A 24,878-nucleotide genomic window follows, 5' to 3' on the forward strand; every position below is an offset into this window, starting at 1 on the left:
TGTTGGAATGAAAGTGGGATGGCAGTGAATGTGCCATATGACGGTGCCCCCACTACAGTATGAATTGCGCATAATCTTTTAACCATTAACCAACATGCATGCGTACAGTGAAATTGTTAGTTTTCAACCCAGAACATAAAGAACCAACCTCTTCGTGCCCGAGTTGCTTTCTGAACACATGCATGCCACACACAGCACTTTTTTTTTAAAAGCAGAATTCGTATATATTATAGGTGTCTTGTAAAAAATATATAAATTATGTGTGACGGTTAAGTTTGTGAGATCATTTTATCAAAAATATTGCATAAGGATTATCCTGATCCAAAAACTCTTGATTTAACATAAGGATTGTTGCTAACTCATCTCAATGTTATCATGGATCAATAGTCTATATTTTGAGGTCGTCAAGAATGGTACTTAGTTTTTTTTTTTTTTGTTTTTTTTTTAACAAGAGCATGGCACCTAGTTTTTTTTTTTTTTTTTAACAAGAGCATGATACCTAGTTTTTTTTTTTAACGAGAGCATGGTACTTAGTAGTCATTCAAATTTGGAAAGTAGATATCATGATTCGTTTTGCTTTTAATCAAGGTTTTAAAATCTAAATGTGGACTTTTTTATGCACACACTTGTTGAGGACGTTCAAATCACAAACTGATCAATCATGAAAGTAATCTACAAACATGTATGGTCATGAATAAACTAAGTCCAAGACGTGTACACTATCCTCAAGGATTTATTCATATAAAGTGCAAATTTCCTAAAATTTAATAGGTTCTTTCCAATAAATTGAGATATCAAAACTAACAATTTTTAGTAAGTTTAACCCAAGAACTCACAAAATGAAAAAGAAAAGAGAAGAGAGGTGTGTGAGGAGTTCTATAAAACCACAGGAAGCATATATAGATATTTACAATGAAAAGATAGTGTTTCTAAAATCACCCATGAGCAAGTAATGCCATTGGGCTTTTTTATGTGTAGTTTGGATATTTATGAAGTGCACGAAGTAACAGCCCTCCCTATTTGGATTATTGGACTTGGGCTCTCAGCTCAGTGCAGAACCCAAACCCATACTTTTATGTAATTTGTGACCCTAAATTTAATTATAAGACACGTGAAACTGACAGCATAAACTAGACATCAATTGAGCAATGATTTGCAAAAGTTACACTAAATTTCATACTCAAATAGTAAATTGGTTCGGTGAACTAACAAATCGGCAGCAATTTGATTCACAGGTTTTCCAGAACAAGAGAATCAGATTTTGACAAAACGAAACTTGGTTTCACAGTAGTGATAATAAATTCATCCTTGCCGGTCAATGTTTCTCAAATTTATCGGTCATACTCGAAGCAGTGGTAGAATGAGCACAAGTAACCATGCCTTGTTCATGAAAGAGATGAGAACTTCTTCCCTAGCAAAATATACCATCAATATTGAATTGCATTACTAGAGCAAAATTCACCAACAGATTATACAGTGGCCCAAAATTTGAAATTAAGCTTCAGGAATTATAATTAAGCACAGTCATTGAGTGAACCATATTCTGATGGCACATTAATCTTGTGGAGAGAATCAATCTGAGAACTCTTTTTCTTGATATTGAAACATCTTTCTCATTCATATTTCTGATGAGACAATGATTAATAGTAAGACACCAAGCTTCCATGCAGATTATATCAGCATGTATTTTTTTTCCATACATGCTTGTAATAACTACTCAAGTTGGACTGATGTTTTACACGCACAAATAGTCATATGATATCTCTTTGGTGTGAACCTGGTTAAGGAATGAAACAAGAGGTTAAGTCACTACATGTTGGAATAATAAGGAAAAAAAAAAGGAAGAAAATAAGTTTGGGACGTGTCAAATGACACAGTCATTAAGGATTATTTGGCTACACAAGATAAATTTTAATAATATGAAACCCTGTCAAGATATTGTAGGCACCAATAGGAGGAAAACAAGTATAACTTCAACTTCAAGAGATCAATATTCCCGAAAGGCATGGCAAGTTGCAATTATTAGGAATTAGAGGTGGAGGCTTGATGAGGGGAAAAGAAGCTGGAGAGTTTGAAGAATGAGAATAATCAAAAGGTATCATATTAAAGAAAATTGTTAAGATGAGAATATACAATGGAGGCTCTTATTTATAGAGCTAATTGGATTAACCATTCCTAACTTCCTAACTGACTTACTAACTTTCTATAACCTCTGTTAGCAATTACCCAGTGAACCATGATATTATCATCATAACATACACTCAATACATGGCATGTTGCATAATGTCAATAATCCAAATATATGTCAAAATAGAGCCTGAAGCTCGGCCTTGCAACATACAAATATAAGGTGCAGAAACAGTGTAAAAGAGTTTGTATCCACAACAAAAATACCAAGAAAAAACGGAAGTTAGGACTTTTAGGAGATTTAAACCCATCAACTAGGAAAATAAAACAGATTTCTACAATTAGAAAGTACAAAGCATTTCATTAGCAATTTTTTCCAAGCTCTTCTTATCAGGGTGTTAGTGTAGCAGTTATCTGAAATCATTATAATTAAATATTGAAAAATTAAATTATATTAGACACCCTTAACTAGGTTCCAAAATGTCACTATTTTTTCTCATATAAAACAATAAAACATCATATAGATTCCATAAAAGTTCAGCTGAATTTAAATTATCTATATATAAAGTTAAAGAATAAGCAGCAGCTAAGTTAGAGCAGGCAAAAGGGAGTAGGGTATATTGCACAAAAAATATACTGATACCTGCAAAAGACCAATATGAACACTAAACTCACCAAGTACCCATCTGTTGTAGTCAACAAATACATTTCAAAATTATCATATATCTTCGGTACTTGGTAAGTATGATAGTATTTTGTTGGACACAGGAAATTAACCAGTACTCTGTCATCATGCTACCAATAGTCCCCACATGAACAAGTCCCATCATTAAAATGGTGAAAGCGATTTGCATCCCTAACGATTATGGACCTTCTCATAATGGATGAAACCATCTTACTAAATGTGTGACAGTCACCACAGACCCTCAAATTTTTGGAGATCCTAATGGGTTCACCCTCAGGGATAGCAATTAGGCCAAATGCAATAGCTAACTTTTCACTATGTGTGTACAACATTTCTTGCTTAACTTCCTCCTCAACATCTTGCAAAACAAAATCTGTATCAGGTACATATCCAGCCATCTCCAACTTCTTAATCAAACTCATCAACATCTCATAGATCTCCTTGGATTGAGGATGGGATCTGTCTCCAACACTAAACTGATAGGTTTTATTATCCACTTCAATCCATGTCCATCCAGGAATTTTTTTCAGCTTTCTTTGGGTCATCATATCCCTAAATTTTGCAACCTTTTCCCACTTACCAGCTTTTGCATAAATATTAGATAGTAGCACATAGTGTCCCGGATTTTGCGGCTGTAGTTCAAGTAGAGAATTAGCAGCCTTTTCTGCCAACTCCATCTTGCTATGAATTCTACATGCCCCAAGCAAAGCACTCCACAGCCTTTCATCTTTTTCAACAGTCATGGCCTCAATCAATCTTAAAGCCTCATCTAGCCTCCCAGCACGGCCCAGAAGATCAACCATACAGGTATAATGTTTGACATCAGGTCTAACGGCATGTTCTTCCCACATCGAATTGAAAAACCGAAGCCCCTCTTCAATAAGTCCTGCATGACTACATGCATATAAGAGGGACACAAAAGTGACCCTATTTGGCAATATTGCACAGCTCAACATCATATGAAACAAATCAATGGCATCCTTCCCCCTCCCATGATACCCATATGCAGCAATCATGGCACTCCATGAAATAACATTTTTTTCCTTCATTCTATCAAAAACCTCTCTTGCAGACTCAACACTCCCACACTTTGCATACATATCAATCATTGCAGTCCCCAATATCACATCCAACGAGAAACCATTTCTCACAATGTAATCATTAGCAAACCTAGCTCTGTGCATAGCCCCCAGTTTAGCACAGGCATTGACAACAGTCACCATAGCAACCTTGTCCGGAACAACACCTTCTTCCCTCATCCGATCAAACAAGACCAATGACTCGTACGCATTGCAATCTGCATAAGCACCAATCATCACTGTCCAAGTCACAAGGTCCTTACTGAGCATTCTCTCAAACAACCGCTGAGCATCCTCAACCACTATGCACTTGGCATACATGTCCACAAGGGAGGCACAAACAAAATGATCCGAAAGCAACCCATGTTTCAAAACCACGTCGTGGATCACGCGACCAATTTGAAGGTCCGTTCTGTCTCTGCAAGTTCTTATTACAAAAGGCAAAGTGTAGTTATCAGGCGTTACACCACACCTCAGAAGCTCCCTGAAGGTGGCATAGCAACCTGCATGGTCTCCAGCCTTGGCAAACCCACCAACCATGACACTCCAAGTTTTGGAGTCTCTCATTGTCAATCCATCAAACAGGGAATATGCATCATCAATGGCCTTGTGTTGGGCATAGGTGTAAAGGAGCTTGTTTGCAATAACCAAGTCTTGGAGAGTTCCATTGGCTACAACATGGGCATGAACTTGTCTAATATGGAAAACGTTTCTGCATCTCAACAACAGATCAATACAAGACTCCGCTCCCATTGATTAATGTTGGTTTTAAGGGTTTTTTTTTTTTTTCCCTAGTAGCAAGAAAACAAAAACATCACTAACTAAAAGCTTGGACTTGGGAGTGACTGTCGAAGGAGCTTCCAAGTTTGTGACTAATTGCAAATGTCCTAAATCCCTCTACTAATACAAATTAATACAACACCAACATTTTGCAATGTCTATAGTACCCTCTTCAAATTTCACTAATTTACCCATCATTACTTCATCAAGACCATAAATAAGAGCAATTTCGTCGCCTACTTGAAGAACCGTATCCGTATTTACAATTTTTACTTCCATATGATATTGCTCAATGCGTTCTTTACTAATTTCATTTGCACGATTCTGCAAAATAAAAAAAATAAAAAAATACAGAATTCTCCACCATACAAGTATTTTCACGGTTTCAATCAAAGTAGTTAATTTTAATTAATAATGTTATCAAATTTGAGTTTTATTTAAAAAATATCCATAAAATTAAATAACCTTCGTGGTAATTACATATACATTGTGTTTCGATTAGATTCAATTTTTTGAGAATCAATTTCAAGTCTCCAATGAAAGCCAAAGCAACAAATAGTTGATTCACTTTTTCAATTTTTTGCCATGATTTTAGGAACCAAAATTGATTCTAGTAGCTATCAAAATCATAGTTGTGAAATCCGATTCGGTCGGTCGGTCGGACCAGTCCAATCGGGACTTGGTGGTATAACCGAATTGATTTTTCTATTGGGCCGTTCATGTATGTGACAGAGGATGGTCCAGCCAAACCCGACCGGTTTTGTAGAAACCCGGTGACCCGGCTGTTTTTAAAAACCCGTACTTGGTTGTGCACATTAAAAAAAATAATGGGAGTACAAAAAACAATAATGGGAATGCATAAAGTTTATCCGCATTCTTTTCGTTTATTAGGAAACTGGGCTTTTGACTCATTTTATTTATTGAAAATTGGACTTTGTTTTAATTTAGATAGTTGCTATTTACACTCTCTTTATTACTAATACACTTCACTAATGTTATCAACTTTAATACTTTAATTGTTATTTTGGATTTTGGAGTATGAAATTATGGATGAACTTTTCTTAATCAAATAATGTTAGTTATATACTTATATATAATATATACATATATAATTTTAAAACTTTTAATATACACCAAGTCAAACCAGGCCAATTACTGGTCCACCGATTAATTGATTGACTTACTATCTCGACCGAGTCAATAGCCAAACCGAATTTCACAACTATGATCCAAACACACTATTAATGGTTCTCCTTGTAATTTAAGAAATAACTTTTCAATTAATGATTACAATTTATGGGTCTTATTACTTTTAGGACATTGATTAAGGAATTAATATGAGAAAGTATTTATTATGAAAATGATAGGAGAACGTAAAATAAGTCATAAAAATTATGAAGGACTAAAAGAATTATTCAAATTTAAGAGACTAAGAACATATTTAAGTTTCTATTCAATAACTCAACAATTTATCCAATAATTTTCTTTATCTTTCTATTACATCATTCATTGTAACTTGTATCATTTTGTTTTCTTTTGTCTCTTTCTTTTTTCATTGTTGTAAAAATTATTATATAAATTATAAGATTGACATTTTTTAGTCCATATAAATATGTTTAACCCTTCTTTTTTAAAATGATCCCTTTTAGTCCTCCATTTCATAAATTGTAACAATGAACTTTTGTCACTACGTTTTGGGAATTAAAAATGATGTAATTATTTTGTGGCATTTGAACGCCACAAAACATAAATTATGGATTCTTAATTTGTACCAAGCTTTTTGTGATTGCCACAAAATTTCCTTACCCCTTGGAACCAATTTCTGCCATAATCATCTCCTTTTCTCTCTCAAAGGCACAATCACATCGATAAAAGACACATAATCACCCAAGAAAAAATGAAAACAAAGATGCATGCAGGTATTCCATTTATCCGACACAAAGATCACATGAAAAACTCCCTTAACAATTCATTCAGATCTAATCTTTTGAGATTTTTGTTCTTCATCGTCATATAAATAAGAGTAAAGTTTCACTTTCACCACAAATTTAAACAAATAGCAAAAACCTTCTCTCACTCTCTGCCTTGTCACTACGCGACTCCTCCCTTATGCCTTCATCCTTTCATCCATCCTGGTGAGCCGCCACGACGGCAACGCCACAACTCTCATCTCGTTGTCTTCCATGTTTTGTCTCTTTCTCATGTTCACCCTTTCTTTCTCCCTTGGTTGTAATTAACAAAAGTAAATGAATCCATGGAAGGAGAAGAAGAATTTCGAATAGCAGATGACCAATCAACAACTTGCTTTATTGATGAATGAAAAAGGTTTTTATATACAACAACAAAACAGTTATAAGCAGTTATAACAGAAAATTAGTTATAACAGTTATAACAGAAAAATAAAACTAAGCTATGAACAAAATACAAGCTATGTTAAGAGCCCCCCTCAAGCTGGGAATGCATATTCATCATTCCCAGCTTGGAACAAAGACCTTGAAAGATGGATGGAGATAAGGCTTTAGTAAAAATGTCGGCAAGTTGCATGCATGGAAGATGAGACAGGAAGAAGCTTCAGAAGGCCATTGTTGACTTTCTCATGAACAATATGGCAATCTATATCAATATGCTTAGTGCTTTCATGAAACACTTGATTAGAGGCTATTTGTATTATTGATTGATTATCACAGTAAAGAATAGCCGGTTGGACAAAAGATACAAGAAGATCTTGAAGAAGATAAGTGAGCCACTGAAGCTCATAGGTTGTTGAGGCTAAAGCTCAATATTCAGCTTCGGAGGAGCTGCGGGACACAGTAGATTGTTTCTTTGAGCACTAAGAAATGAGCGAATGGCCAAGGTAAATGGAAAAGCCTGTGATGGAGTGTCTAGAATCACGACATCCGGCCCAGTTAGAGTCACTGAAAGCTTTGTGTTGAAGAGTACCAGTGGCAGAAAGAAAAATACCCGAACCTGGGGTACCCTTAAGATAATGTAGAACGGGGAATGTAGCTTGAGAATGAGCAATGGTGGGATTGGCCATGTACTGGCTTAGTTGCTGAACAACATGTGTGATGTCTGGTCGCGTGTTTGTTAGATAAATGAGTCGTCCAACTAAACGACGATAAGAAGATGAAGATGAAGCAGATAGCAGGGTACCCAAGGTGGCATGCAAACGGGTAGAATAATCCATAGGAGTGGAAGTGGGGCGACAACCAAGCATACCAGAGTCAGAGAGGATATCTAATGTGTATTTCCATTGACACAAATGAATGCCTTTGTGGGATCGAGCAACTTCATGGCCAAGAAAAACTTCAAATTGCCAAGATCTTTTATTTTGAAGGTTTGACAAGAAGAGTCGTGATATGACGGATTTCATCAATGTTATTCCCTGTTAAAACAATATCATCAACGTAAACAAGAAGAATTGTAGTTGTGTTACCATTGAAACACATGAAGAGGGAATGATCAGTAGAAGATTGTTTATAGCCATGAGAAAGTAGGAAAGAAGATAAATGAGTAAACCATTGTCTGCTGGCTTATTTTAGCCCATACAAGGACCATTGAAGACGACAAACTTGATGGGGATTATCAACGGAGAGGCCCAGAGGAATCTGCATATATACCTCCTCTTTAAGCTCACCATGAAGAAATGCATTGTTGATGTCTAGTTGTTTCAAATGCCAACCATTAAGAGCTGCTAGGGCTAGCAATAAGCGAACAATGGTGAGCTTTGCCACTGGTGAGAAAGTATCCAGAAAGTCCAAGCCCTTCATTTGTGTATAACCTTTAGCAACTAGGCGCACTTTATGCCGCTCAACAGAACCATTAGCATTTGTACTTAATTTTATAGACCCAGCGACACCCGATGGCAATTTTATGAGGTGGTAAGGTAGTGAGAGTCCAAGTGCTGTTCATTTGGAGAGCATGTAATTCGGCTTGCATTGCTTTAATCCAACAATCATGACGAGAAGCCTCAACATAAGAAGTAGGTTCAGTAGAAGCAAAAATAGACATAATAAAATGATGGTAAGATGGAGAGAGATGAGAATAAGACAAGACTGAATGGAGAGGATACTGAATATTCGTCGAGGTGGTAACGTTGGTTGAAGTGAGAGCGCTATGGTAATCTTAAAGATAGGTGGGTGGATGTCTGACTCTTGTCAAACGACATAAGGGAGGAAGAGAATTATTATCAATAGGGGTAGTGGGTAATACTGGTAAGGAATTATGTGAAGCTGGAAAATCAAAAAGTGTATTATCGTAAGTGAATGGTACAGGAGATGGAGAGGTATTATCAATCAGTAATGTTTTTACGAGTTTCAGTTTTTGTATGCATGAGATATATCCATGTAAAACGTGAATGATCATCCACGATGGTGAGAAAATAACGATGACCATGCATGGAAAAATTCGAGCATGGTCCCCATATATCTATATGCAAGAGATCAAAACATCTGGATGCATGTGAGTTGCTAGAAGGAAAAGATAACTTCTTATGTTTTGCATAATGAAATGTATTGCACACAAAATCTTTATTATTTCGTAAGAAAGGATAACAAGACTGCATGAGTTGTAATCGTTCAAAAGATAGGTGGCCCATGTGAAAATGCCAAATGTCTATAGGAATTATGTTACATTTTGGATGAACAATAGTGAAGTGTACGACATGTGTTGTGATGTGGTTAGGTATAAGATGATAAACCCCATCTCTCACTTCAACTGTATCAATCCTCGCTTGAGTGTTCGTTTCCTGCAAAATACATGAAGTGGAAGAAAAAATTAGTTTGCAGTTAGTAGAGGAAACAAAATTAGAAATTGAGATGAGATTAAAAGTGAATCGGGGTATATAAAGGACATCAGACAGAATTATGGAGGCAGAAAGATATATGATGCTTGAATGAGTAGCACGAACATGATGATCGTTTGGTAGTTTGACCAAGATAGGTTGATTTGGTTGTAGGAATGGAAGTAAGTTAGTGAAGATGAGACATGATTAGTTGCTCCATAGTCTAGTATCCAAGAAGTGAGTGTGTGTGTGTGTGTGGTTTACAGAAGATGGTGATATACCTGAGGTTGGTGCTGGATTAGTGGAACATGAAGAAATAGAAGCAATTTGTTTGACATGAGATGAGGTAGATGCTGAGTTTCCAGGAGATGGTTGTTGGATTAAAGCGAGCAATGCTTTATACTGCTCAGGTGAGAAATGAACCTCTTGAGACTCATGGTGTTGTGTTTGGTCATCTGTGACTTCACTATCTACTATCACTATGTTTTTCGAAGTGGTCTTCGCATTATAGAATCTGTGGCCAGGAGGAAATCCATGTTTCCTATAACACACATCAACAGTGTGACCATTCCTTCCACAATGAGTGCATGTCTTTCCATTCTTGGCATTGTTTCCTTTGTTTTTCCAACCATAATTGGAAGGAATTCCATGTTTTCTATAACAAATGTTCTCTGTGTGCCCAACTCGTCCACAAAAGTTACAAATGGATTTTGCAGCATTAATCGAACTTCCTTTGGATTCAAGACTAATATTTGTCATGAGATTGTTACATAACAGTTGTCGTTCTTGCTATGCCACATATGAAAAGATCTTCGAGATTGTAGGCATGGGATCCATAAGTAAGACATGTGATCAAACATTGCTATATTGCTCATTCAAGCTACGTAGAAACTACATAGCTCGATCCTCGAGTTTGCGTTGTGCAACGGTAACAAGAACATCTCATAGCGCAAGAACATATAGGATCTGGCCTGAAAATTTCTATTTCATCCCATATAATGCGTAATTTTGTAAAATATTTTGTAACAGATAGATCGCCTTGCTTCATTGATGATGCTTCTTGCTGAAGATCCAAGATTCAAAGAAGATCACCCTGTGAATATTAGGACTTCAAATCATGCCAAATTTCTTCTGCTTTATCCATCCATAAAATGCTTTGTCGAATGGAAGTGGATACCGAATGAACAATCCAAGAAACAACCATGTTGTTGCAGCAACGCCATGTACCATGCATCCGATCTGTCTTTGGCGGTTCAGGTGCACTACCATCTACAAACTCCACTTTATTCTTGGCACTCAAGGTTGTTATCATGGATCTGCTCCATGAATGATAGTTGGTGGAATCTAAAATGGGGGAGACGAGAGTAATTGCTGGATTCTCGCTCGGATGAAGATATAAGAAACTATCCATGCTAGGTGTTTGTTAACTGCCCTCACTCATGATTAATAAGAAGGAATGGAAGATGAAGAAGAAAAATTGAGTGTGCAGTAGAGCTTTTCATATGAAGTGCTCTGATACCATAACAAAAGTAAATGAATCCATGGAAGGAGATGAAGAATTTCGAATATCAAATGACCAATCAACAACTTGCTTTATTGATAAATGAAAAAGGTTTTTATATATAGCAGCAAAACAGTTATAAGCAGTTATAACAGAAAATTAATTATAACAGTTGTTGGATCGAGTGGCCTCAGAATAATTAAGAAGGGGGGGTTGAATTAATTATTCCTAAACCTTTACTAATTAAAAATTACTCTTTTAAGGCTTTTACTAAATTGTTAAGAGAATGAGGAGTAGAAGAGAAACTTAACAGAAAGTAAAAGCGTAAATTAAATGCACAGCGGAAAGTAAAAGAGTGGGGAAGAAGAAGACAAACACACAAGAGTTTTTATACTGGTTCGGCAACAACCCGTGCCTACATCCAGTCCCCAAGTGATCTGCGGTCCTTGAGATTTCTTTCAACCTTGTAAAAATCCTTTTACAAGCAAAGATCCACAAGAGATGTACCCTCCCTTGTTCTCTTTGAACCTAGTGGATGTACCCTCCACTAGAACTGATCCACAAGAGATGTACCCTCTCTTGTTCTCAGTCAAACCCAAGTAGATGTACCCTCTACTTGTACCACAAAGGATCCAATGTGTTAAGACAAAGATCTTAGGCTGTTAAACCTTTGATACTTTGTGAATGGGGATACAAAATAATTCTCAGGTGATTAGTCCTTTGAACACTTTTGTATTAGGGAATGGGAAGAATCAAAAGAATTCTCAGACTGTGTCATTTTGAATTCTTTGACAGGGAGAAGGGAGACACAAAAGAATTCAGGCGGTTAGTCCTTTGTTCTTTTGAAAAAGGGAGAAGAGAGACACAAAAAGAATTCAAACGGTTAGTCCTTGGCAAATTCTTTTTGGCAAAGGGAGAAGGGAATGAAAAGATGAATAACACAAGTTTTCAAGGTTTATAAAACCAAAAGACTTTAGAAAGCTTTTGGTACAAAGAAGAAGAAAAAGTTCAAAGAGATTCAAGGCTTGTAAAGGATTGTATAAAATAAGTGTAAAAGTGTATTGAAAAGCAAATCAAAGCCTTGCTTTTATAGACTCTTCATGTCTGACCAAGAGGACCATTTAGAAGAGTTATAACTTTTAAAAAAACTTAAAACGAATTTGAAAAAGTCAAAAACCTTTTGAAGAGTTACATCTTTTGATTTATTCAAAAACAAACACTGGTAATCGATTACCAAATCAGTGTAATCGATTACACGAGGCTTTTATGTGAAAGGATGTGACTCTTCATATTTGAATTTGAATTTCAACGTTCAAAGGGACTGGTAATCGATTACCAAAACATTGTAATCGATTACAGCTTTTTGAAATTAATTGGAACGTTATAAATTCAGTTTGAAAACTTTTTCAAATCCATTTTGCTACTGGTAATCGATTACAATAATTTGGTAATCGATTACTAGAGAGTAAAAACTCTTTGGAAAACATGTTTTGAGAAAAATCATGTGCTACTCAATTTTTGAGAAAAACTTTTTATACTTATCTTGATTAAGCCTTCTCTTGATTCTTGAATCTTGAGTCTTGAATCTTGATCTTGATTCTTGAGATCTTGAACCTTGAATCTTGATTCTTGAGATCTTGAACCTTGAATCTTGATACTTGACTCTAAACTTTCTTCTTGAGTCTTGAATTCTTCTTGATTTACTTGAGTTGTTCTTTGATTGATCTTTGATTCACTTGAGTTGTTCTTTGATTGATCTTTGAGCTTTTTGTCATCACCTTTGTCATCATCTTTTGTTATCATCATTGTTATAATCAAAACACCTTTGAATCACTCTTGATTCATCATGAAACTTTGCTTCTACAACAGTTATAATAGAAAAATAAAACTAAGCTATAACAGAATACAAGCTATGTTAAGAGTAATATCCTAAAAAATTACAAATTAGTAATTGTATGTTTGTATGATTTAATTATGATTTATTTGTGTTAAATAAAAAAATATGTGTTTTGTGTGAATAAGTATATATGATTAAGGACTAAATGTAGTGTAATTATGATGGCAACAATTAATTTAAACTAACAGTCAACATAAGAAGAAAGAGTTCATTAATGATATTGTGATAAATATGTGAAACTTTTTACTAAAATGAAAAATTAAAGTTTTAATGACACAAATAGTTTAATAATGAGTATGTAATGACTTCAATTAATGAAACTAAGTGTTCTAAGATAATTAGTGATTTAAAAATTTAATTAAGGAATTAAACTTGGTTAAGCTAAATTGCATTGATTAAAGCCTAAAATTTCTAAAAGAGGAATTAAATTAGATGAAACTTAATTAAATAATTAGTAGTGTATGATTTGAGATTAAAGAATTTAAGATGACATATGATTAAGGACCTAATTAGATAATTAAAGAAGTTTAGATATAACTAAAATTGCTTAAATATACATGAATGGACCCAAATTGATCCAAGGGCCCATGACCCAACACAACTAGTGTAGCTGCTGGTTGAGAGGAAGAAAGATAGAGTGAGTTTTCAAATTTTCTCCTCCTTCTCTCTAAATATATTATATAAGGATACATATATAGAACGTCCTGTAATTTTCTCATATTTTTAGAAAGTGATTTGATATTTATTTGTAAATTTTTAGTCAAAACTCTATTCTCTATCCATAGTCAAGGACAAATCCACGAGTGTACTAAAGGATGGGGTTGAAATATTTTTAATACAATTACTTAAATATCCAATTTATTTTTATCATTGACAAATTAAATTTAAATATAGAAAAAATGATAAATTGAAAAGGATAAGTAGTAAAAAAGAAAAATAAATTAAATTGAATATAAGGTTATTTCTAATCATTGATCAATTAAATTAAACTTAGGAAAAATGATAAATTGATAAGTAGTAGTATAACAGAAAAGTTAGCTGTTTATATATATATATATATATATATATATATATATATATATATATATATATATATATATATATATATATAAAATATGAAAACCAATATATAATTTACAATATAAGAAAATATTTATATTGGATATCGAAATCAATAACAAAGTAGTACCATGTTATTCTCACCCTTAATTTGGATTAGCATACTGTATTCTATTGGCACATGGCATTCAATGCTAACAACTAACTTTCAACAGTAAAAATTGAACGCATGTGCATGCATCGATGATAGAGCATCGAGTGTAAAAAAAATGACCAGACTATTTTTCTTCTTCTTCTTCTCTTTAATCTTGGAAATTAAAGATAAATACAGGATTTACAGTAATTTACATAATTTATTAAATTAACTGAATTAGATTTCCTTTTGAAAATACAGTTCTAGTCTCAAGTTAATGGAGTAGTTATTATAGTTTGTCACTTTAAATATAACTTACGGATCTATTGGTGCTTCGTGCGTCACTATTCAGAAATTGTGAACTACAGCTAAATACTCGCAGTTCATAGGTCCAATCTTTTACCTGAAAAAGCTAGGAAACCCGCGTGGAATTTAATGTAAACCGTGAATAAGTAGGGGCCAGGTCCACCACGTTACTGTAAGTTTGGTCTCAAAATCTGAAAGTACTAATCAGAAGCACATGGATTTAGCTGACTTTTCGCGATTTAGTGAAGAACATATGGTTGATAATAAAGGATGAGAGTTTATGGTCCAACAGCAGATCCATAAATGACGAGTTGCTACACTTTTATCCAACAAAACTTGAATCAAAGGTTTGGCAAATGGGTCGATTGTATAAAAGATAATACTCCAAGGACATTTGGTTTTCTTTTGAAGAATTCAAGGACAGCTGATAATTTACACTCTCATTTTTTTATTATTGTTATAGGTTATTTTATGCGGATAAACAAAATAATTTTATAAAATTAATCTTATATTATTATTAATTTATTTATAAATTTTGTTGTTTATCATTAATACTATAAGAAATATAAGTGAATAAAGGTAACTAATATTTCATTGAAAAATTAAAATGGTTTTCATAATTTATTTCTATTTGAATGAACAAGGAACTAATGTAATAAATGAAACAATTTATTTTGATTTTTTATCTTATTTTTTTTTAATTTAGTTTGTTCATTTATTTTTTAAAAAATTTATTTTAGTCCTTTATCCTCTATATTTGATTCATAATGGTTCTTCTCTCCACTTAAAATTGATTCCATTAGAAATATAAAAATATCAACAACTAAAAAATACTACAAAATTTATATTTCTTTGTTTCTCTCTACTTCCTCCTTCAGAAGCCAAACCAGTGTGTTCCCCACATCTATGACATCCATCATTTGCCCTAACTTCCCAATCCTAATGTTGCACCCGTCCTCTAGTTCTCTTAACACATTTGTCACTTTCTTCCACTTCCTCCGGTCCTCACACCCTACCTTGCCACCGTCGCAAATGTCACTACTGCAAACGCCGTGGCTGTGAATGTTGTTGCGAACGTCACCACCTTCATCCATGATTCCAAACTTTTTGTTCTTGAACCTCCCAAATCTTCATTTTGATCTTCTTCGTGTTGCCTCCACCTATTGTTGCAAACATTGCCACCTCCACTTGTGCGTCATTGTCATGAATGTCATCACCTCCATGCCATACAACAAAATGTTCACATACAAAATCACCCTTTCTCTTTGATCTTCTTCACATTGCCTCAATTTTCAATTTGAACTCGCATCATAAAAGAGAATTGAATTGAATGAGTGAGTGAGAGTCAAGGAAGAAGTGTGCATATTGATTGAGATTTAAGTTTCAAAATTGGAAAAAATAGAATTAGGGTTTAAGATTTTCAATTTGAGATTTTTTCTTTTGTGGTGGCTAAAAAGTCATAGGTATCTAAATATTATTAATGGCGCTATTTTTAAACTAATAGAAGAACCAATATGAATTAGTTTAAAATGATAAAGAACTAATATGAATTTTCTAAAAGATAAAAGACCAAAATAAATAAAAAAATAAGATAAGGAATCAAATAAGTCATTTGGAGTAAATTATACTACTAACTATTTATATGTTTTTACACTTTTTCAATTAAATGATGAAGAATGAATTATGAAGATGATTAGGGTCTAAACCTCGGTCTTTTTCTATAATTTCATCCAATCTAATTCAAGTTCATCAACGAATTTGAAATAGCTAAATTAGGTTAATTCTAATTTATTAGCTCATATAGCCCTTTTAACTAACACAATGTTCTAATCTCTAAGATACAACTAGATTTATGAAAGTATTAAATTTAGAAATTCATAAGAAAACTTGTATCAAGAAGTTGTATCTCTAAATTTCTCTCAAAACAAGGCAATTGATCTCAGTTTCGTTTCATTTATACTTTTTCTATCATAAACACATCTTGAATCATTCAACCAATGATCATCAGCAAAATACATTAAGTAAAAAGAAAGATTAATCAAACTCATGAAAGGAACTTATATTGAATCAGAACATGTTTAATAATAGAGAATTCTCGTGGAGTTCATCTATTCTTAGTTAAAAGCGAAATTAACAAAACATTGAGAAAAATGGGGAAAGAGATTATGAATGAAGTAGATGCATGGATGCACTAGTTCTTCAAAATCCTCTCACAAAGTTTGAATTAATCTCCAATGGATGAAATGAGCTTCTTTTTCCCATAATTAGAGTCACCTCCTTTTCTCAGAACCTCCTCTTAGGTTTTTTTTTATAGAGGAAGAAAATGATCATAATGCTCTCAGCACTTCAGGCAATGCTGAAATTTTTACTTGCCAACACGTAGCCCTGAGAATTAGCACTTAATATTGGGATTATATACCCAATTTGGACTGCAGTGCTTTCAGCGCTTATAGATATAAGACATGCAAGGTCGATCCAATACAAAATTAACACATTAATAACTAACATTGACCGATAAAAACCAAAAAAGACATGATCAATCCAATAATAATAATTAAAAGAAAAAAAATACAATAGAGGAAAATGGTTGGAATATTTGTTTGATGCCCGGGTTTCCATTTTCCCTTCTCGTGTCACTGGTATTTCAAAATGATTTTCCAAAGCTCTAAAGATACTGCATGCTATTTAACTATTCCTTCTGGTCTCATTTCTTATCATTTCAAATTTCATTTCTAGTTCTAATGTACTACTTGAAATTCAAAGCTCTCAAATTACAATTAAAATCTGTAGGAAACAAAATGATTCGATTAACTCATGTCATTTAAAAAAAATAGAGTACTTTGGCAAAACCTAGAGGTATTAAACTCACTCTTTCAAAAGGAATTAACAAAAAAATAGTTAATCTGTAGCATTACAAATAATGTATCAATAAATTAGATTGAATGAGATTCAAAATAAAACTTTAATAATTATAAAAAATAAATATCATCAATTAATTTTTTAATTCTATAAAGTAATTAAAAGGTCATACATTGAGAGAGAGAGGAAAATTAAAAGCTAAATGCACGTCTTAAGAATGAGATACATGAGTGCGGAAAGACAAGAGAGATAAATAAAATAATTAATAAAGAAAGAGAATATATGATACCCTAAGTGACAAATAATATGATAAAAATATTAAAATATAAAATAAAAGTGAAATAGAAGAAAAAGTAAAAATGTTTTTTATGGAAGAAAAATGAAAAAAAATACAAAAAATCCTCTTAGTAAATGCTTCAACAAGATGCAGAACTATAGAACCGTACATTTCGGTTGGAAAGAAACAGAACCATCAAGGGAACAGTTCATTTCGGTGAAATAAAAACATAATAAATACTTTTTTTACAGAAAAAATAATAAACACTTAAAATAGATAAGAAATTAAGTGCACCAGTAAGCACTGGTAAATATGCTAAGCCAGGTAGATAGATCAATATACATGCTGAGAGACAATAGGACTAGAGTAGGTTTTTTTTTTCTTTTTCTTTTTATGGGGTAACATATAGAGAAATAGGACTAGAGTAGGTATTCAGATTATTACAGCCAAAAAATATCAAAAGAAAGAAGTTAAGAAAAAAAAATATTTTTTTATCTTAACTCGGATTCATAAGAAAAAAAAAAAATCCTACTCTAGTCCTATTGTCTCTCAGCATGTATATTGATCTAGCTACCAGGCTTAGCATATTTTTCTTAATGAATTTTTCTTAACTTATTAAATTGAAAGTTTAGGATGAAGGAAAGATATCTCTTGTATGATAAATCTTTGTTAAATAAGCGCTTCAATGTAAATTTATCGTATGTATGACTTTAATTTAACAAAAACATATATACTAAACAAATTAAATAACATTAAATATTTAATAAACCTTGGTGATTAAAAAATATTTAATAAACCTTTACATACTTAATATAAATATTTTAGGTTGAAAGTAAATGATTATTTTAATTCACACAATTTTTATATACTAACTACAAATAAGACATTGACGTGGAGGGTGGTGAAGGAGTGCCTTGGTAGGGCCATGGCCAACCCAAAGTGGTTGGAGTTGTTCTCTGAAGCTTACCTGATAAATTTAGTGGCATCTATTTTTGATCACACCCATCTGTTGTTGTGTAGTGATTGTGGCCAGTCTCATGTTTTCAATAAACGCTTCTGATTCGAAAAGGCTTGGCTTGCAAAGAAGGATCTACCTGATGTGGTGAAAGCTGGTTGGGAGAAAGAAGGTGGGAATTTCTTGTCTAAAGTGAATTCTTGTGTCTCCGAACTTTCCCATTGGGGTCGTAGGCTGAGCCTGGGTTTTCGGGCCAAGATTTCTCGATACAAGGCAGATTTAGAGAGGCTGTGATACTATCAAGATAAGGAGTCTATTGATGAGTTTAATAAAGTGAAAAGCCAACTCTAAAAGGTTTTAGTCCAAGAGGAAATGTACTGGAGACAGCGGGCTAAAGCATATTGGTTAAAGGATGGCAACATGAATTCTAAGTTCTTCCACACTTTTGCTTCAACAAGGAAGAAAAGGAATCAAATTGATGCATTGATGAATGTTGAAGGTCAATGGATTGATGATCAAGAGGGGATTTGTGAGCTGGCTCGGTCTTATTTTGAGGATCTTTTCCATCTTGATGAGGGTTCCTATGACCCGGTGGTGGATTTGGTTCATCCCTACTTGAGTGAGGAGGATAATCATCCCTTGCTAGCCCTATTCATGAAGGAGGAGGTCAAAGCAGTTCTTTTTGACATGCACCCAGATAAATCTCCGAGCTCAGATGGCCTCAATCCAACCTTTTTTTAAAAAAAATTGGGACATTTGTGGTAATGACATTTACAATGCTTGTTGTTCTTGGTTTTTAAAGGAAACTATACAACCCTTCTATTAATCATCTCCTTTTCATAGATGATTGTTTCTTATTCTCTCAAGCAACCCCCCATGAAAGTGCAACCCTGAAAGATATCCTTGAAGTGTATAGGAGTGCTTCAGGACAAGCAATTAATCTCCACTAATCAAAAGACTCCTTCAACAAAAATTGTAAACCTGAGGATAAAATGCTGACCATCAACACGCTTGGGGTTCAGGAACAAAATGTGGTTGATCACAACCTGCCCTTTTCTTGGCGAAGCATATGGAACTCTAGAGTATTGTTGCATGAAGGATATATAGATGGATAATTGGGAATGAAGGTTCGATATATGTTTGGCGTGAGCCTTGGATTCATGACTTCCAACCTCGCATTCTGAACATGCCCCTAGATGAAGAAGTTATGAATAATTGTGTCTCTGACCTTATGAATCTTGGAGAAAAGTGCTGGAACTCTAATGAGGATGTCGTTGCCTCAATTATGAATTAATACCCCATTGATTCATCCTGTTAATAAAGATAAAAGGGTCTGGGCTTATGAGAATAATGGAGAATATTCGGTTCGGTCACCATACATAATTTTATGAACAAAGCTAGTTATCAACACTGACCACCTAAAATGACCTGGAGATTAGAGTGCCATATGGAAGATTCGAATTCCACCCCGAGTCCGATTGTTTCTATGGCGGGTCTGTCGTAAATGTCTTCCTATGAGGACAAATCTGAAAAACAAAGCTATGGACTATGAGCTGCATTGTGATCATTGCCTTGATGCATTGGATGTTAGAACAAATCTATTTTAACCTGTGATATTACAAACTACAAAAGAAACACAGATTATTAACAAAATGCGGAAATTACAGATCAAAACATACCTCCAACCATTGCTATGAAGAGTTTCTTGTTTTGGTTCTTCCAAGCTCTCTCTCTTCCACTCTCTAGATGGTGTATAAGACTGAATTCAAAGGGATGAGCTCAGGGACCAAATTCATGTGCTTATATAGGCATTCTACCATCAAGAATGCATTTACCAGCCATTACCACTCATTATTGGCTGTTACAATTCATTATTGGCCATTATCATCCATTAATAGCCATTCAATTTGGCTTTCAAAACTGATGAGCGTTACAAAATTTCAAAATGTTATGACCATGAATTATTACATTCTCCCACTTGGTCCAAACATTTTGACTTAATGCTCAATCTTCTTAAGAAATGAATATATGAATCATAGTGATAGTTCCTCTTATAACGAGTAATATCATCTATGTATTACAATATACTCAATTTCCCAAGCAGTATACTTAAAGTAGTAATAAAACTTCATGAATAAACCCAATGTTTATTCTTGGTCCAAAACATAATTTTTCTCAAATAAATCAATGTGCACCAAAATATGAGAAAATATCATAATATAAAAGTTTCAATTTTTACATATATGTATACAATCATAAATTGGAACCAAGTCCCATTCTTTCTACATGATCCTTAAATTTAAACGGTGGCATGCCTTTAGTTAAAGGATCAACGATCATCAACTCAGTGCTTATATGCTCAATGACCACTTTCTTGTCTTTTACTCTTTCTCTAATGGCTAAGTACTTAATGTCGATGTGCTTACTTCGACTTCCACTTTTGTTATTCTTAGCCATAAAGACAGCAGCTGAGTTATCGCAAAAAATTCTTAAAGGCCTTGAAATAGTATCAATTATCTTCAGCCCAGAAATGAAACTTTTAAGCCATACACCATGTGATGTAGCCTCAAAACAAGAGACAAACTCAGCTTCCATGGTAGAAGTAGCAGTCAAAGACTGCTTAACACTCCTCCATGAAATAGCTCCACCAGCCATCATGAAAATGTACCCAGATGTTGATCTACGAGAGTCAACACAACCAGCAAAGTCTGAGTCTGAATAACCAATCACATCTAGATTGTCTGTCTGTCTATACATAAGCATGTAATCTTTGGTCCCTTGAAGGTACCTCAACACTTTCTTAGCAGCTCTCCAGTGGTCAATACCTGGATTACTCTGATATCTTCCTAACATTCCAACTGCAAAAGCAATGTCAGGCCTTGTGCATACATGAGGCTTCCAACAACTGAAGCATAAGGAATGTTTTTCATTTGTTCCCTCTCAAAGTCATTCTTTGGACATTGGTTTAAATTAAACCTATCACCCTTCACAATGGGAGCAACACTTGGTGAACAATCTTTCATCCGAAATCTCTCTAGAATTTTGTTAATATAGGTTTCCTGTGATAGACCCAAAATACCTCGAGATCTATCTCTATGAATCTTAATACCGATGACATAAGATGCATCACCCATATCCTTCATGTCAAAATTCTTAGAGAGAAATTGTTTCACCTCATGTAGCAAACCCCGATCATTGGCTGCAAGTAAAATATCATCTACATATAAAACAAGAAAGCATATTTTACTCCCACTAACCTTGTGGTATATGCATTGATCCATGGGGTTTTCATCAAAACCAAATGAAGAAATTATCCCATTAAACTTAAGGTACCACTAACGGGAAGCTTGTTTTAAACCATATATAGATTTATTAAGCTTGCAAACCAAATGCTCACCACTATTAGAGGAGAAACCTTCAGGTTGGTTCATATAAACCTCCTCCTCTAAATTACCATTAAGAAAAGCTGTTTTCACATCCATTTGTTGCAACTCAAGGTCAAAATGAGCAACTAATGTCAAGATTATACGAAGAGAATCTTTCTTAGATACTGGAGAAAAAGTCTCTTTGTAATCTATTCCTTCCTTTTGAGTAAATCCCTTAGCAACAAGTCTTGCCTTGTATCTCTCAATGTTGCCTAATGAATCCTTTTTGGTCTTAAAGACCCATTTACATCCAATGGCCTTCGCCCCATTAGGCAACTCTACAAGGTTCCAAACTTTGTTACTCTGCATGGAACTCATCTCATCCTTCATGGCATCATACCATAAATTTGACTCTTTACAACTCATGGCTTGATCAAAAGTTTCAGGATCATTTTCAGCTCCAATATTATAGTCAGATTCTTGCAAATATACAATATAATCACTAGGAATAGCTGATTTTCTTACTCTAGTAGACCTCCTTAATGTTGCATCAACATTTTCTTAGGGATCATGTTGTTCAACTGGTTGTTCATCATTTTCATGAATTTGATGATCAACTTGATCTACTGGATTATCAACAACAGTTTGTGGAATGCCAATCATGTGTTGTTCATCATTCCTTTGAACTTGAGGGGTATGAATTACAACCAATCTTTCATTTGACGTGGAAGGTTGAGATTCTATATAATCAATTTCAGAACCTAAGTCCCTCAATTGATCACTCCCACTGATCAAATCATTTTCAATAAATTTGGCATTTCTTGATTCCACAATCCTAGTAATATGATGTGGACAATAAAACCTATAACCTTTAGACCTTTTGGCATATCCAATGAAATACCCACTAATGGTCCTCGGGTCAAGTTTCTTCTCTTGTGGGTTATATATTCTCACCTCAGACGGACAACCCCAAACGCGCATATGTTTCAAACTCGACTTCCAACCTTTAAATAACTCAAAAGGTGTCTTTGGGACAGCCTTGGTTGGAACACGATTTAATATATACGCTGCCGTCTTTAGTGCTTCAGCCCACAAGGATTTAGGAAGATTGGAGTTGCTAAGCATACTCAGCACCATGTCCAATAATGTTCGGTTCCTTCTTTCTGCCACACCATTCTGATTCGGAGAACCAGGCATAGTGTATTGGGCAACAATCCCATGTTCTTGAAGGAACTTTGCAAAGGGACCAGGTGCTTGTCCATTCTCAGTATACCTGCCATAGTATTCTCCACCTCTATCTGATCTCACTATTTTTATTTGCTTGCCACATTGGTTCTCAACTTCAGCCTTAAAGACTTTGAAGGCATCCAATGCTTCGTATTTGTTATGAAGCAAATAAACATTCATATATCGTGAATAATCATCTATAAAGGTGATAAAATATTTCTGACCATGTGCATCCATATCTGGACAACAAATATCAATATGAATTATTTCTAATATGCTTGAACTCCTATTAGCACCTTTCTTAGACATGTTGGTCTGCTTACCCTTAATGCAGTCCACACAAGTCTTAAAGTCAGCAAAATCTAGAGTATTGAGTACCCCATCTTTCACTAACCTTTTAATCCTCTCAATGGAGATATGTCCTAATCTCCGGTGCCATAACATAGAGGAATTATCATTAATATTACACCTTTTAATACCAGTTTGAACATGCATAGAACTATAAGTGGCATTATTTTGTAAACCAAGAAGATAAAGACCATCAGACAATATACCATTCCCAACACATTCAGAATTATAAAATAACTCAAATGATGTGTCTTTGAAATTAAAGGAATATCCAAACGGTACAAGCCTTGAAATAGAAATCAAGTTTCGGGAAAAACTTGGTACATAAAAAGTCCTTTCTAATTTTAAAATAAAGCCACTACTTAAAGTCAAAATGCAAGTTCCAATGGCCTCCACATGTGAGCCTAGCTTATTGCCTGATAAAATGCTTTGCTCACTTCCCACTGGTTTCCTTAGGTTTTGCATACCCTGTAAAGAATTTGCAATATGAATAGTAGATCCAGAATCAATCCACCAGGTGTTAATATTAACACTAACCATATTAGATTCATAACATACTAATGAGATTGATTTACCTTTCTTCTCAAGCCATTTCTGGAACCCGGGGCAATTCTTTTTCATGTGTCCCTTCTTCTTGCAAAAGAAACACTTTGCCACCTTCTTAATATCAGCTTGAGGTGGTATTTTACCATTCCCCTTCTGATAAGCTTGAGACTTAATTGCTTTGTTCTTCCCATAAGCAGTAGTCAGCAATGCACTCTCACCCATCTCCATTACAAGCCTTTCTTCTTCCTGAACACACATGGTCATTAATTCATTGATAGACCATTTATCTTTATGTGTGTTGTAGGAAATCTTAAATGGCCCATATTCATGCGGAAGGGTGTTCAAAATGAAATGCACTAGGAAGGACTCAGACATATCAACCTCTAGTTTCTTAAGTTGAGCTGAAATATCTCGCATTTTCATGATGTACTCACGCACACCTTTCACACTGGTGAGCCGAAGAGAAGAAAACTTCATGATCAAGGTGCTTGCTAAAGTCTTATCTGAAGTGATGAACTGATCATCAATGGCCTTAAGCAAGTCTCGGACCTTTTCATGCTGGTCAACAGAACCACGTATCCCAGCCGAGATTTTGGTCTTAATGAACATCACGCTGAGCCGGTTGGATCGCTCCCACCGCTCATATAGCGCAACGTCAGCTGGGCTACTTTCATTTGTGATTGTAGGTGGTTCGTCTTTCCTTATAGCATAATCTATGTCCATCCACCCCAATTGTAAAAGAATTCTCTCCTTCCATATCTTATAGTTATCTCCTTTGAGTTCGGGAACATCACATTGAATATCAGAAAAACTAATAGTTTGAGAAGCTGCAAAATTCAAAGGCTTATGTCAAAATTTGAGGCATATTAATCTTAATTGTATCTTTTACCAATGTAAACATACCATAAAATTGAATCTTGTGACATAAAAATTGCCTGTGGGCTAAATTTT

The 24,878-nt window shown here is 34.4% G+C and overlaps 1 protein-coding gene across 1 annotated transcript; it reads right to left on the reverse strand.

Moving 5' to 3' along the window:
- Window positions 1–1,156: 1,156 nt before the first annotated feature.
- LOC100779141 (pentatricopeptide repeat-containing protein At1g08070, chloroplastic) lies at window positions 1,157–4,823 on the reverse strand. The gene is made up of 2 exons (XM_006575240.4): window positions 2,771–4,823; window positions 1,157–1,777 (listed from the first exon to the last, which is right to left on the reverse strand). Exon 1 carries the CDS (start codon window positions 4,642–4,644, stop codon window positions 2,923–2,925), a length of 1,722 nt encoding a protein of 573 aa, XP_006575303.1. The 5' UTR covers window positions 4,645–4,823; the 3' UTR covers window positions 1,157–1,777; window positions 2,771–2,922.
- Between the last annotated feature and the right edge of the window lie 20,055 nt (window positions 4,824–24,878).

Source organism: Glycine max, chromosome 2 (genome assembly GCF_000004515.6).
Source record: "Glycine max cultivar Williams 82 chromosome 2, Glycine_max_v4.0, whole genome shotgun sequence".
In the NCBI taxonomy this organism is placed as follows: domain Eukaryota; kingdom Viridiplantae; phylum Streptophyta; class Magnoliopsida; order Fabales; family Fabaceae; genus Glycine; species Glycine max.

Excerpts from the sequence above, each read along its gene's own strand:
- LOC100779141 (XM_006575240.4), bottom strand. The coding sequence starts at position 4,644 with ATGGGAGCGGAGTCTTGTATTGATCTGTTGTTGAGATGCAGAAACGTT.